Source organism: Mauremys mutica, chromosome 19, assembly GCF_020497125.1.
Source record: "Mauremys mutica isolate MM-2020 ecotype Southern chromosome 19, ASM2049712v1, whole genome shotgun sequence".
Lineage (NCBI taxonomy): Eukaryota > Metazoa > Chordata > Testudines > Geoemydidae > Mauremys > Mauremys mutica.
Genome location: NC_059090.1, coordinates 26,750,729 through 26,763,800, shown reverse-complemented (window position 1 = coordinate 26,763,800; position 13,072 = coordinate 26,750,729). Strand labels below are relative to the sequence as shown.

At 42.0% G+C, this 13,072-nt stretch overlaps 1 protein-coding gene across 1 annotated transcript in view; it reads right to left on the bottom strand.

Annotated features, from left to right (window-relative positions):
• The window catches only part of YWHAE (tyrosine 3-monooxygenase/tryptophan 5-monooxygenase activation protein epsilon), a 62,488-nt gene extending 58,691 nt beyond the window's left edge, over window positions 1–3,797 (bottom strand). Inside the window, exon 1 of the mRNA XM_044993705.1 lies at window positions 3,611–3,797. Within this exon, the coding sequence (XP_044849640.1) occupies window positions 3,611–3,674 (64 nt within the window). The 5' untranslated portion in view covers window positions 3,675–3,797. The remainder of the gene's footprint in view (window positions 1–3,610) is intronic.
• Between the last annotated feature and the right edge of the window lie 9,275 nt (window positions 3,798–13,072).

The following is a 13,072-nucleotide window of genomic DNA, read 5'->3' as shown; positions in this document are numbered from 1 at the left end:
TCATTTAGTTTCTCCACAATGGCCTTATTATCCTTGAGTGCTCCTTTATCATCTCCACTGTCCAGTGACCCCACTGGTTGTTTAGCAGGCTTCCTGCTTGTAATATACTCCAAAAAAAATTTTGCTATTACTTTTTGAGTCTTTGGCTAGCTGGTTTATACAGTAATACATGATAGTTTATATTGCTTCCTTTTTTTTTTTAAATTCTTGCTATTATCTCTCTGTATGATGTTCTTACCCATATATTCCATTCATTTTTTAATCCTCCTAAGGTCTTTGCTTCAGTGATATTCTTAAATATTTATTATCTTCACAGGACACTTATGTTCAACCAATATTGAACATTTAAGAATGGTCTTAGTGTAACACAATAAAGCTTCAGTTTGACACACAACTAAACAAAGTTAATATGTAAAATGAAGAAACAGCATTACGTTAGACAAAGCAATCTCATTGCCTGAACAAGGTGTGTCTATTACAATGACAATTAAAATTTAACAAAAACTACAACTTCTGATTTTAATAAATCCACCTTGATTGTGGCTAAGTCAGCCAGATCTCATTTACAAGCTGTTTCCCAAACAATGTTTTGTATAAACAATGTCACTTCAAGTAGGTTATTCTTTACTTTGAGGCAACAGCTTTAGACCAGCGAGAGCATCCAAGGTATGCAAGGACTGGCCCACGTTGTGTTTTACTATTTACATTACAAGATGCATTGTTTGGTAAGCAGTTTATAAAAATAGCAGGGGACAGCATGCTTTAGTAGAAAGGGCACAAGACTTGGGAGTCAGGAAACCTGAGGTCTCTTCCCAAGTTTGACACTGATCTACTGTGTGATCTTGTACAAACCATTTTCAAATCCTTATGCCTCAGTTTCCCCATCTGTAAAACTGAAAAGATACTTACATTTCAAGATCTATAGATAAAAAGTGCTATAGAGATCTAAATATTTTAGAAGTCATTGCATTTGTCCTCATGACAAATCAAAAAGACTGTCTACTTATTTCATCATCTTTTTGCATTGTTGATATCACCACAATACTTGATATTGCAATGCAGGTGCATGTGTTCCCAACATATGCAATGAATATGCCAAGGTAAGCACAGATACAAAAATGCATTTCTAACGATGATTTTAACCTGACATCGTTCCTTTAATTTATTTTACAAAGCCATTCCAACAAACTGCTTTGGACTCTACAAATGTTGCATTCTAGCAAAGCCTGATTAACAGAAAAATCTCATTACCAGTCATACCACTGCGTGCGTAACCCTTCACCTCTTGAAGTAACCAGTTCTGCTTCCTTTTTCCTGAACAGATATTCACAGAGGCACAAAAAGTAGATGGTGAATCTTCTCACCAAAAGGCAAATCCTACAAATTAATATTCTAATTGTCAGGAGGGCTGGTTACTTTGCACTGCAAATGCCTATAGCAGAATTTGAAACGTTACCAGACACTAAGAGGAAAGATGTACCACCAGGGAAATGCCATGCAGAGATGCATACCTCAAAAAGCCACTGAGAAGGATGGAGAAATACCTACCAGGGTGCTGTTCACAGACCCTGCTTGGGGCTCCAAATTGGGCCTGAGCTACACAAGTTTTCCCAGCATAGCTAGATTGTTTAGGATCATGAAAGGGAAAATAAAAAAATAAAATAAAAAAAATCACACCCCTAACATACCTAGCAAAAACCCTAGTGTTGCCAGTAAAAGCCCTAGTGTTGATTTAGTTACCAGCAAAGAGTGCTTTTGTCGATATATGCTACATCTACACTGTGATTTGCCAATATAACAGGTAACCTAGTATTGTCAACTAGGCCTTATGTAGACAATGTTTTTTAAACCCTTCTCTAGCTACTGGAAAGAAGAAATATCTTAATTCTGAATTACTCTAGCACAGTGGCTCTCAACCTTTCCAGATTTCTGTACCCCTTCCAGGATTCTGATCTGCCTCACTAACAGCCAAGTTTCACCTCACTTAAAAATTACTTGCTTACAAACTGAGACATCAAAATACAAAAGTGTCACAGCACACGATTACTGAGAAATTGCCTACATTCTCATTTCTACACACAATAATAAATCAAATTGAATATTTTATTTACATTTCACTGTATAGCATATAGAGCAGTATAAACAAGTCAGTGTATGAAATATTAGTTTACACTGACTTTGCTAGTGCTTTTTATGTCGCCTGTTGTAAAACTAGGTAAGTATCTATGAGTTGATCTAGCCCCTGGAAGACCGCTGCTACCCCCAAGGATACACAGAGCCCTGCCTGAGAGCCACTGTTCTAGCACTCCCCCAAGCCTCATGGCTATTCCAAAAGGTAAACATTTCCTTGACTTATCACTTCTTATGGCTCCATTTTGTGTCCTCCCCTGTCGCCCCAAATATATCCTTCAGTGCTATTGCTAATAGTAGTAGCTCCAGAGAGAACCTGACCTAGTGCTTGTCAGTTTTACTGCCCCTCCTTCTGAACAGCAGTAAGAGTAGGAAAGATCCTGATCAATTTTTGTCCTGTCACTTGAGAAAGCTATGAGCAACAACTAAGGCAACAGAGCCAACTGATCAGAAAACCTGTATTCTTTAGGTTTACACTACTTTCACATTCAGATTGTTTTTACTCATAAGTGACAAATTAATTTAGTTTTAAATTAGAGGCAAGGGTTTAAAGCAAGCATGACAAGCAGATTTTTCAAATGATGCCAACAGCATATATTACCTAAGTGTAGGTTCAGGAAGAATAGCCTTAGTGCTCAGAGATATTTAACACCTTACAAATATTTAAATCAGCACAGCCCATGAACTTTAAAGAAAAAAAAAACACAAGGCTTAGGAATTTTCCCCACCTAAAATACAGTAATTTTAAGCATAAGGCGACAGACTAATAAGATTTACATTTACTTCAGGCAGGGAGAAGTACACTGTATTTAATAAACTCCATGGCGTATGCCGGGGGAGTAGAGAGGGTAACAAAAAATCAATCTAAAAAGACACATCGTCAAACTATGGTGGGCAAAAAAGGGCGAGGCACCTTCGAGGGCCAGGTCTGGGAAGGAGGAATGAAGGTAAAGAAGGGCCCACCAAGGGCCAGAAACCCCGATCACGAGGGGGAAGGGGTGTCCTGGACGTTGACTGCGACGAAGTGACCTGGCCCCGACTCCACAGGACTCAACCACTCCGAACCGGCCCTCTTTAGCCCACTGCTCAGCAGGGCTCCAGTAAGAGGAACCACCTCTGCCCGCGCTAGTGACGGCACAAGAAAGGACACAGGGTCTCTTTGTCGGGCTCCATCGAGCCGAGAAGGGGACGGGTCCCCACCCCCCCGACTCGCCCTTCCCAGCCACCATTTTATTCCCCGTTATTGTCGCCGCCGACCCCCGCCACAACCGAGCCGAGACACCACCCACCAGGACTAGGCCGCCCGTCCACCCTAGTCCCTTACTCCTGGCCCCTCCAATCCCGCGGGGTAATCCCAGTCGCCATTTTGTTCGTGCCCCCCTCCACCGCCTCTGCCCCCCTGCCCAGCCGCCGCCATTTTGTGGCCGCTCCCTCCCTTTCCCCCGGCACTACCCGGCCCGCCCGTCCTCCCGGCTCTCACCATCATAGCGCTCAGCCTGCTCAGCTAGCTTAGCTTGGTACACAAGGTCCTCCCGATCGTCCATGTCCACGAGACGGGGCGGCGACGGGGACTACACGGGGTGGATGGAGGCTGATGAGTCCGGGATGCTCAGCCACTACCAGCTCACTGTTCTCCTGGCAAAGATGGCGGCGGTAGCACCGCCTCCTGCTATATCCGGGTACTTCCGCCAGCTAACGCATGCGCATCGCGCATCCACCATGGCAACAGCGGCTCCCTGGCAACCGGCGGGAGGAGAGAGACTCAGGGGTGGGGTCCGACGTGACGTCACGTCTCCTGCGGCTGCCAGGCCCCGGAAGCGTGCGGGAAGGGACCTGTGGCTGGGCTATGAGGGGTAGGGCCCTTGGCACTGTGATGGCGGTGTGAGGGTGAGGGGCTGCTGGCACTCTGAGGATATAGCGGTTGAGGATCCCCTGGAACTGATATATGGCGGAGGGGGTGATGAGGGGCCTCTGGTGCTCCTGGGAAATGAGGGAGAGAGGGGGTCCTGAGGTGTTAAATGGGAGTTTAGGGGCCCCTGCACTAGGATATAGTGGGTGAAGGGCCCTTGGCAAGGATAATGGCGAGTGAGGGGGCCTGTGGCACTAATGAGAAATGGGAGGGACAGGGGCCTGTGGCACCCAGATATGCGGGGGGCTGAAAGGCCCCTGGCACTGAGCGGGTGGGTAAGGAGGGGTAAGGATTCCTTGGCAGTGGGTTGTGGGTTTACGTGATACATACCTGTAACTACAGTGACCACTGAGACTACTGATTTATACCAACACCCTCATTTTTACTAGAAGCAGCAAAGAATCCTGTGGCACCTTATAGACTAACAGACGTCTTCGGATGCAAGAAGTGGGTATTCACCCACGAAAGCTCATGCTGCAAAACGTCTGTTAGTCTATAAGGTGCCACAGGATTCTTTGCTGCTTCTACAGAACCAGACTAACACGGCTACCCCTCTGATACTCATTTTTACTGTTCCCTTGTCCCCTTGCACCCATTGTGTGTTCATTCACGCATCATCAGGGATCTACAACCCATCCTGGACAATGATCCCACACTTTCACAGATCCTGGGAGGCAGGCCGGTCCTCGCTCACAGACAACCTGCCAACCTGAAGCATATTCTAACCAGTAACTGCACACCATACCATAGTAACTCTAGCTCAGGAACCAATCCATGCAACAAACCTCGATGCCAACTCTGCCCACATATCTACACCAGCGACACCATCACAGGACCTAACCAGATCAGCCACACCATCACCGGTTCATTCACCTCCACGTCCACCAATGTAATATACGCCATCATATGCCAGCAATGCCCCTCTGCTATGTACATCAGCCAAACTGGACAGTCTCTATGGAAAAGGATAAATGGACACAAATCAGATATTAGGAATGGCAATATACAAAAACTTGTAGGAGAACACTTCAACCTCCCTGGACACACAATAGCAGATCTTAAGGTGGCCATCCTGCAGCAAAAAAAATTCAGGACCAGACAGACTTCAAAGAGAAACTGCTGAGCTTCAGTTCATCTGCAAATCTGACACCATCAGCTCAGGATTAAACAAAGACTGTGAATGACTTGCCAACTACAGAACCAGTTTCTCCTCCCTTGGCTTTCACACCTCAACTGCTAGAACAGGGCCTCATCCTCCCTGATTGAACTAACCTCATTATCTCTAGCTTGCTTCTTGCTTGCATATATATATATATATACCTGCCCCTGGAAATTTCCACTACTTGCATCCGACGAAGTGGGTATTCACCCACGAAAGCTCATGCTACAAAACGTCTGTTAGTCTATAAGGTGCCACAGGATTCTTTGCTGCTTTTACAGATCCAGACTAACACGGCTACCCCTCTGATACCATTCACCTAATTCTAGGCATTTCGTCATAGCCCTGGAGCTCTGTGGGCCGACAGGGAATGTGTGTCTGTGTTACTCATTTACAATTAGAGAGACAAGGTGGGTGAAGTAATATAGTTTAGTGGACCAATTTCTGTTGGTGGCTATGTCTACACTAGCACCTTTGTCAGTATAACTTATGTTGTAAGATAAGTTACACTGACAGAAACACCAGTGTGGACAGAACTTTGTTATCCAGAGATGCTCTCCTGCTGAAAAAGCTATTGGCGATCATTGGAGGTGGTTTAATTATGTCAATGGGAGAGTTCTCTGCATCAGTTCAGCTGTGCTGCTGTAAGCTCACTAATGTAGACATGGCTGGTGAGAGAGACAAATTTTCAAGCTTACCAGAGGCACAGCTAGGCATTTTAGTGCCTGGGGCATGCAAGCATATTTGTGCCCCTTTCCAGTTTTTTTTCATAATTTCTGCCCCCCGTAGATTTGTGCCCTGGATGGCTGCCCAGTTTACCCTACCCTGGTTATGGCCCTGCAGCTTACATAGAGCTCTTCTTCAGGTCTGAGGAAAAAAATTCCCAGCATCTCTTCACAGCTAAATGCAAGGTGGAACAAATTGTTTTGCATAAGTAGGTAGCACATATTGTAAGGGGTCATTCAAAGAAAGCAGAGTAGTCTGTTCATATCTTTGGAGTCATAGGACAAAAAAGGGGGGTTAGTGTGTTACAGATTGTTGTAATAATCCAGAGTCTCTGTCCACTACATTATTTTTAGTATATAGAAAAGTAATTAATTTTAGATCCCAAGCTCATATTTTGAAAGTGTTCAGGTTTCTGTGAGGATGAAAACTGATAGGACTGCCCTCATAGTTGTGAAGAAAACCTTGAAAATGTGACCCAGGGGTCACATAAGGTTTCAACCCTAGAATGCAAATAAAAAATTCCAAATTTATTATTTGTTTTTAATATAATGATTTTGGAGGGCCTGACTCATGATTTTTCAATGCTCAGTGTTCGCAATGCTAAGGTTTTGAGAAGGAAACTTATAGCACTGATCAATTTAAAGCAAACGCAATAATTTTTTACTTTTTCATAGCCATATCTTAAAAAGACTTTCTCATGGACATCTCCCCTCTAATTTGTAATTAATATCCCTGTGGCAACTACAACAATTGTTTCCATGAAGAAATAATATTAGAAAAGTATGTACAGTTTTGTTTTTATTAATAGATTATAAGGGCAAAAAGAGACCACTGTGATCATCTAGTCTGACTTCCCACACAACACAGGCAATATGACTTCCTTGAATTAATTTCTGTTTGAATCACAGCATATCTTTTAGAATAATTTCTAATCTTGATTTAAATATTTCCAGTGATAGAGATTCCACCACAAATGTTGCTAAGTTGTTCTAATGATTCTGTTACAAATTTGTGCCTAATTTCTAGACCAAATATATCTAACTTAAACTTTCGGTAATTGGTTTTTGTTATGCCTTTCTCTGCTAGATTGAAGAGCCTTCTATTATAAAATTTCTGTTCACTATATAGGTATTTATACATTGTATCACATCACCCCTTCACCTTCTCTGTCATAAGATAAATGGGTTGATCTCTTTTAGTTTTTCACTAGGAAGTATGTTTTCCAGCGCTTTAATCATTCTCATAGTTCTTCTCTGAATTCTCTCCAATTTGTCAACATCCTTCTTGAATTGTGGGCATGAGAATTAGACATGGTTTTCAAGTCAACTACAGTAACTCCTCACTTAAAGTTGTCCTGGTTAATGTTGTTATGTTGCTGATCAATTAGGGAACATGCTTGTTTAAAATTGTGAAATGCTCCCTTCTAATGTCGTTTGGCAGCCGCCTGCTTGCAGGAAGAGCAGCCCATTGCAGCTAGCTGGTGGGGGCTTGGAACCAGGGTGGACCGGCACCTCCCCTATCAGCTCCCCACTCCCTTAAGTTCCCTGTGCAGCATCTGCCCAGCAGACTAGCAATTGCAGATATCCCTCCCCGCAGTGCCATGTGCTGCTCCTGACCTCTGCCTTGGGGCTGCTCCCCAAGACTGCTGCTTGCTGTGGCAGGGGGAGGAAGAGGAGGACTGTCAAGGTGTCCCCCTCCCCCCTGCTCCTGCACCCTGCTTACCCCATCTTCCACAGAGCAGGGGGGACACAAGACAGGGATCAGGACAGAGGGAACTTGCTGGCAGCAGCGGCTGAGGTCTCAGCAAGCTGATCTAATTAACACGGCAGTGTACTTCAAGGTGAAATGCGCAGTTCTCTCTCACACACACACAGTGTGTGTCTCTGTCTGTGATGCTCTCTCCTCCCTCCATTCCTGCTGCCTTGTAGACTGTGAGAGTTAACCCTTGAGGGCTCAGACAATTGCTAGTTGATCATTTAGCAGTAAGGTGTTCCCTGGAAAATATCCCACCCTCTGACTCCTCCACTTCAACCAAGCTTCACAATCATCATCACTGTGTACCAGTATTAAATTGTTTGTTTAAAACTTATACTCTGTTTGTGTGTATGTATATGTGTATATATATATATATATATATAGTCTTGTGTCTGGTGAAAAAAAATTCCCTGGAACCTAACCCCCTCATTTACATTAATTCTTATGGGGAAATTGGATTAACTTAACATTGTTTCACTTAAAGTCAAATTTTTCTGGAACATAACTACAACGTTAAGCGAGGAGTTGCTGTACCTTACAGAAGTCTAAGTATATTACAGCACCTCTATTACCTAAATTAACCAAATTGTAATCTTGTAAAAAAATATATATTAAATTCATCTGACAGGATCTATTTTCCATAATCCATTATTGATTGACCTAAATTATATGACTTTCCTTTAAGTCTTTATTAACCGAATTCCGCATCTGCTGCATCATTATTTCACCTGGAAGCAATGTCAGGCTGACAGGCCTATAATTACCCAAGCATTCTGTTTACCCTTTTAAATATTGGCACAACATGAGCTTTCTTTCAGTCTTCTGGAACTTCCCCAGCGCTCCCAGACTTACTGAAAATCAACATTAATGGTCCAGCAAACTCATCAGTCAGATCTTTTAAAACTGTTGGCTACAAGTTAGATCTGATGATTTTAAAATGTCTAGCTTTAGTAGCTGCTGTTTAACATCCTCCTGAGTTACTGCTAGAATGGAAAATGTTTGATTCTCATTTTATGATATGGCTATATCATTTTTTTCCAACACATATAGAACAAATATTTATTGAACACTTCTGCCTTTTGTGCATTATTGACAATTCTACCATTTTTCATCGCGTAATGGACCAATGCTATTGTTAGGAGTCTTTCTGTTCTTAATATACTTTAAAATACTCCTTATTGTCTGTAACTCTGATGGCTATTGCTTCCCTTATACATTTTCTACAATTCCTAGCTTTGAATTTCTATTAATGACTATCAACTTTCCCTTTGTTCCATTTTTTTTAGATGGAGAGAGTGCGCAGCTGTCACTTCCCCACTAAGCCAGATGCTTTTTGTAACCAATGCTGCCTTCTTTCTTGTGTGGGTTTTGAGACATTTAGTAAAATATTAATAAATGATTTCCAATTATAACATTTTTCTTTTTAAATTCTCTCACCCAGCTGATTTGTATCATAATTGTTTTGAGCTTTTTGCAACTGGCCTTTCAAACCACTATGTGTGTGTAGTTATTCATATATATATATATATATACACACACACACACACACTAGGTGTCACCAAATGAAATTAATAGGCAGCAGGTTTAAAACAAATAAAGGGAAGTATTTCTTCACACAACGCACAGTCAACCTGTGAAACTCCTTGCCAGAAGATATTGTAAAGGCCAAGACCACAACAGGGTTAAAAAAATAACTAGATACATTCATGGAGGATAGATCCATCAATGGTTATTAGCCAGGATGGGCAGGAATGGTGTCCCTAGCCTCTGTTTGCCAGAAGCTGGGAATGAGCGACAGGGGATGGATCACTTGATGATTACGTTCTGTTCATTCCCTCTGGGGCAATGGCACTGGCTGCTGTCGGAAAACAGGATACTGGGCAAGATGGACCTTTGGTCTGACCCAGTAGGGCCATTATGTTTACATATATAAAGCTACCACTAACTTTTCAAAATTCTTAGTCTGTTTTAGTACCGGCTGCATGAGACCCCCGTGGAATCCCCTATGGTTACTGAGCTTTTTTTTAGTACTTGTTAGTTGTTATAGATAGGTGATTAAGGAGCTGGTCATCCTGTTTCCACATGTGATTTGGTGGTCTGTAAAAGACACCAAGTAGTACCATATCTTGTGCTTTAATCTTGTAGTGATGCAGAAATAGGTAATATTTTTAACATAGTGCCACTCCCCTCATCCCTATATGCTCATTGCATCATTCTTAAATAGGTTATAACTATTGATTTTTTTATTTTGCATTCATATGGATCATCCCATCATGCTGATATATAGGCTGAGAATGCTGGTAGCAAAGAAATGTAGGCTGAACTTTTTGCTGAGGCTTCCACATATGTGGATATTTGCTTGCTCAGATGAGTTTGTGGTATGGACTAGCCTGGTTTACTCCACTGATAAAGGAAAACAGTGGTGGTGTGAGTAAGTAGCAGGCGACACTAACATTCCTGGTGAAGGAGTTGGAAGGGAGGCAGACTTCGCACACAGAATCCTTAATCTGTCCTAATAGGAAAAGTCACCAGTTTTCAGTTACTGACCATCCAGTTAATTTGAAGTCGCCAGCCATTTGTGAAATACATTATCATACTCAAGCTATCTATTATGGAGAACAGTGAGCCTCCGTCATTATTATTAATTATTATTATTAGATGGAGGTAGAGAATCAGGAACGCAGTGCTGCTGTAGTCCAGCAGATGGAGGCAAAACTCAAGAGGAAGGGGAAAAAAAATTAAACTCCCTTCTTTACCTCTTTCAGGAGTCTGATTTGTCTTGTGTACTCCCAAGTTTCACTTCACTTAAAAATGACTTACTTACAAAATCAGACATAAAAATACAAAAGTGTCACAGCACACTGTTAACTGAAAAATTGCTTTATCATTTTTACCATATAATTATAAAATAAATCAATTGGAATAAAATATGTTTACATTTCAGAGTATAGTGTATATAGAGCAGTATAAACAAGTCATTGTGTGAAATTGAAGTTTGTACTGACTTTGCTAGTGCTTTTTATGTAGCCTATTGTAAAACTAGGGAAATATCTAGATGAGTTGATGTACCCCCTGGAAGACCTCTGCGTACCCCAGGGGTACGTGTACCCCTGGCTGAGAATCACTGCCCTAGGATATGCTTGCAAGATTTTTAAACAAGGGGCTCTCTTAAAATATTCTACTGCACTTGTTGATACACAAAACACTCCCTGGGTAAGATACTCTCCCTCTCCCATAAACAAACAAACCCTAGTTCCACTCTTCTCCTTCCCATATTGATCAATCTTTTCACCACTTTCCTCTCTAGTTCAGTCTGCTTGGTAGCTGCTTCTCACAGGCAGTAATAAGTAAATGTTCCTGCAGTTTGTAGTTGTAGGGTTGGCATCAGATCCCTTAGGTGGTGGGCTGAGAGGGCCCTTTTAGCGATTTAAAGACCAGAAAAGACCATTACATTAATTTACATTAATCTGCCAGTCGTCATGTCATAGAATTTCAGCCAACAAATCCTGCATCAAGCCCATAGCTTCTGGTTGACCTACAGGATATGTTTTAGAAAGACATCAAATTCTGGCTTAAGGATTTCAAGTGATATATGCTACTACATTCCTCATTAATTACTCTTTAAAAATTGTGTTTTATTTCCATTCTGAATTTGTCAATCTTCACCTTCAAGCCACTGGATCTTGTTATGCCTTTGTTTGCTAGATTAAAGAGCCCTGCCCTCTGCTATCAGAAATCTGCTCCCCATGTAAGTATTTATAGTCTGTAATCAAGTTCCCTCTTAACCACAAAACCTTAAGATCCATATATTTAAGCTTACAAAAAAGGTTAAGATACTAGACTGGTATTTGAGATCTGGACTGTGATTTTGGTTCTGCCCTAGGCTTCCTAGGTAACCTTAGACAAGTTAGATTTTGTGCCTCAGTTTCCCCATTTGAAAAAAGGGCTAATATTTCCCTAAATTCAGGAGCATTTTGAGAAGAGCCATTAATGTGCACACATTTCTCAGTGAAGCTTCCATGCAAAATCTGTAATTACAATAGTGGGGTGGACTCCCTTCAACAATATGCATTTTACTTTAGCTAGATGCTACAGCATCTAGAAACCAAGAGTATAGGTCACACGTATAGGATAAAGGACCGTATGTTGGAACCTATTGATTCAGAAAAGGACTTATAAACCAGCTAAACATAAGCTCTCTGTGTGACATGGAGGCGAAGAGAACAAATACTGTCCTTAGATGTATAGGCAAGGGAATAAGAAGAAGAATAATCAGGAATGGCTTATTACTACTGTATACAACATTAGTGATGCCATTCTTTGTGCACTTCTGGAAGTACCTGGTGGAGGGGTGGATGTATTTGTGGGGAATATTTGGTATGTCCTCCATATACACTCAGAGAAGTGGTGGGCATCCTGCAGCCCGCCAGGGTAATCCGCTGGCAGGTCGTGAGACAGTTTGTTTACACTGACGGCAAGCACGGCTGCCGGCAAGTCCCAGTGGCTGCAGCTTGCCATTCCCAGCCAATGGGAGCTGCGGGAAGCAGCGACCAGTGCAGCTCGCGCCGCTTCCCACAGCTCCCATTGTCTGGGAAGGGCGAACCACGGCCACTGGGAGCTGCAGGTGGCCGTGCCTGCGGATGGTCAATGTAAACAAACTGTCCTGTGGCCCGCCAGCGGATTACCCTGAGGGGCCACAGGTTCCCACCACTGCTCCAGAGGCACTGATTGGAAAGCTCTCCATGCAATAGTGGTGTGGTAATAAATGAGTATACTCAGAGGGTTGAAAATATCAAACACTAGCCATAGGCATACATTGAGCGGGGGGGGGGGGGAGTTTTCTGCCACCTCCCCTCAAATATAGCCAGTTTGTGCCCATGCCTTGTCACATTGCTATATACAGGGCTAGCCTAAGGATTCGAGGGGTAAGAAGATTAGTAAAATTATTCTTTAGTATACCCCCTATATTTGTTTCATAATTTCTAAAAGTAAATTAAAGAGTCTGAATTTTCCTAGTGAGCCTATTCAGATTGCTAAATTATTTATGTGCAAGACTGAGAATTATTGCTAGAATATTATATCTAAGAATTGTAAAAGTTTTTTTTTATTATGGGAGAAATTTTGCATGTGATTTTAATTTCTGCATGGAAAATAAGCATTAATATTTTTCAGTAAGAGTTAAGACTACATTCAGGGTTTTTTAAATGAATCAATCACCTTTTTTTCAGAGGCCTAAGTATTACTTTTCTTGTTAATTAAGTTTACTCAAAGCTGACGTTTATCAACTTCTCCCAAATGTAATGTTGAATAGCCTCTTTTGGGTGAGGACATAATTGAGTAAACTATTACTGTAGAGACAATCATATTGTCCCCTTGCAAATTTATATTTACAC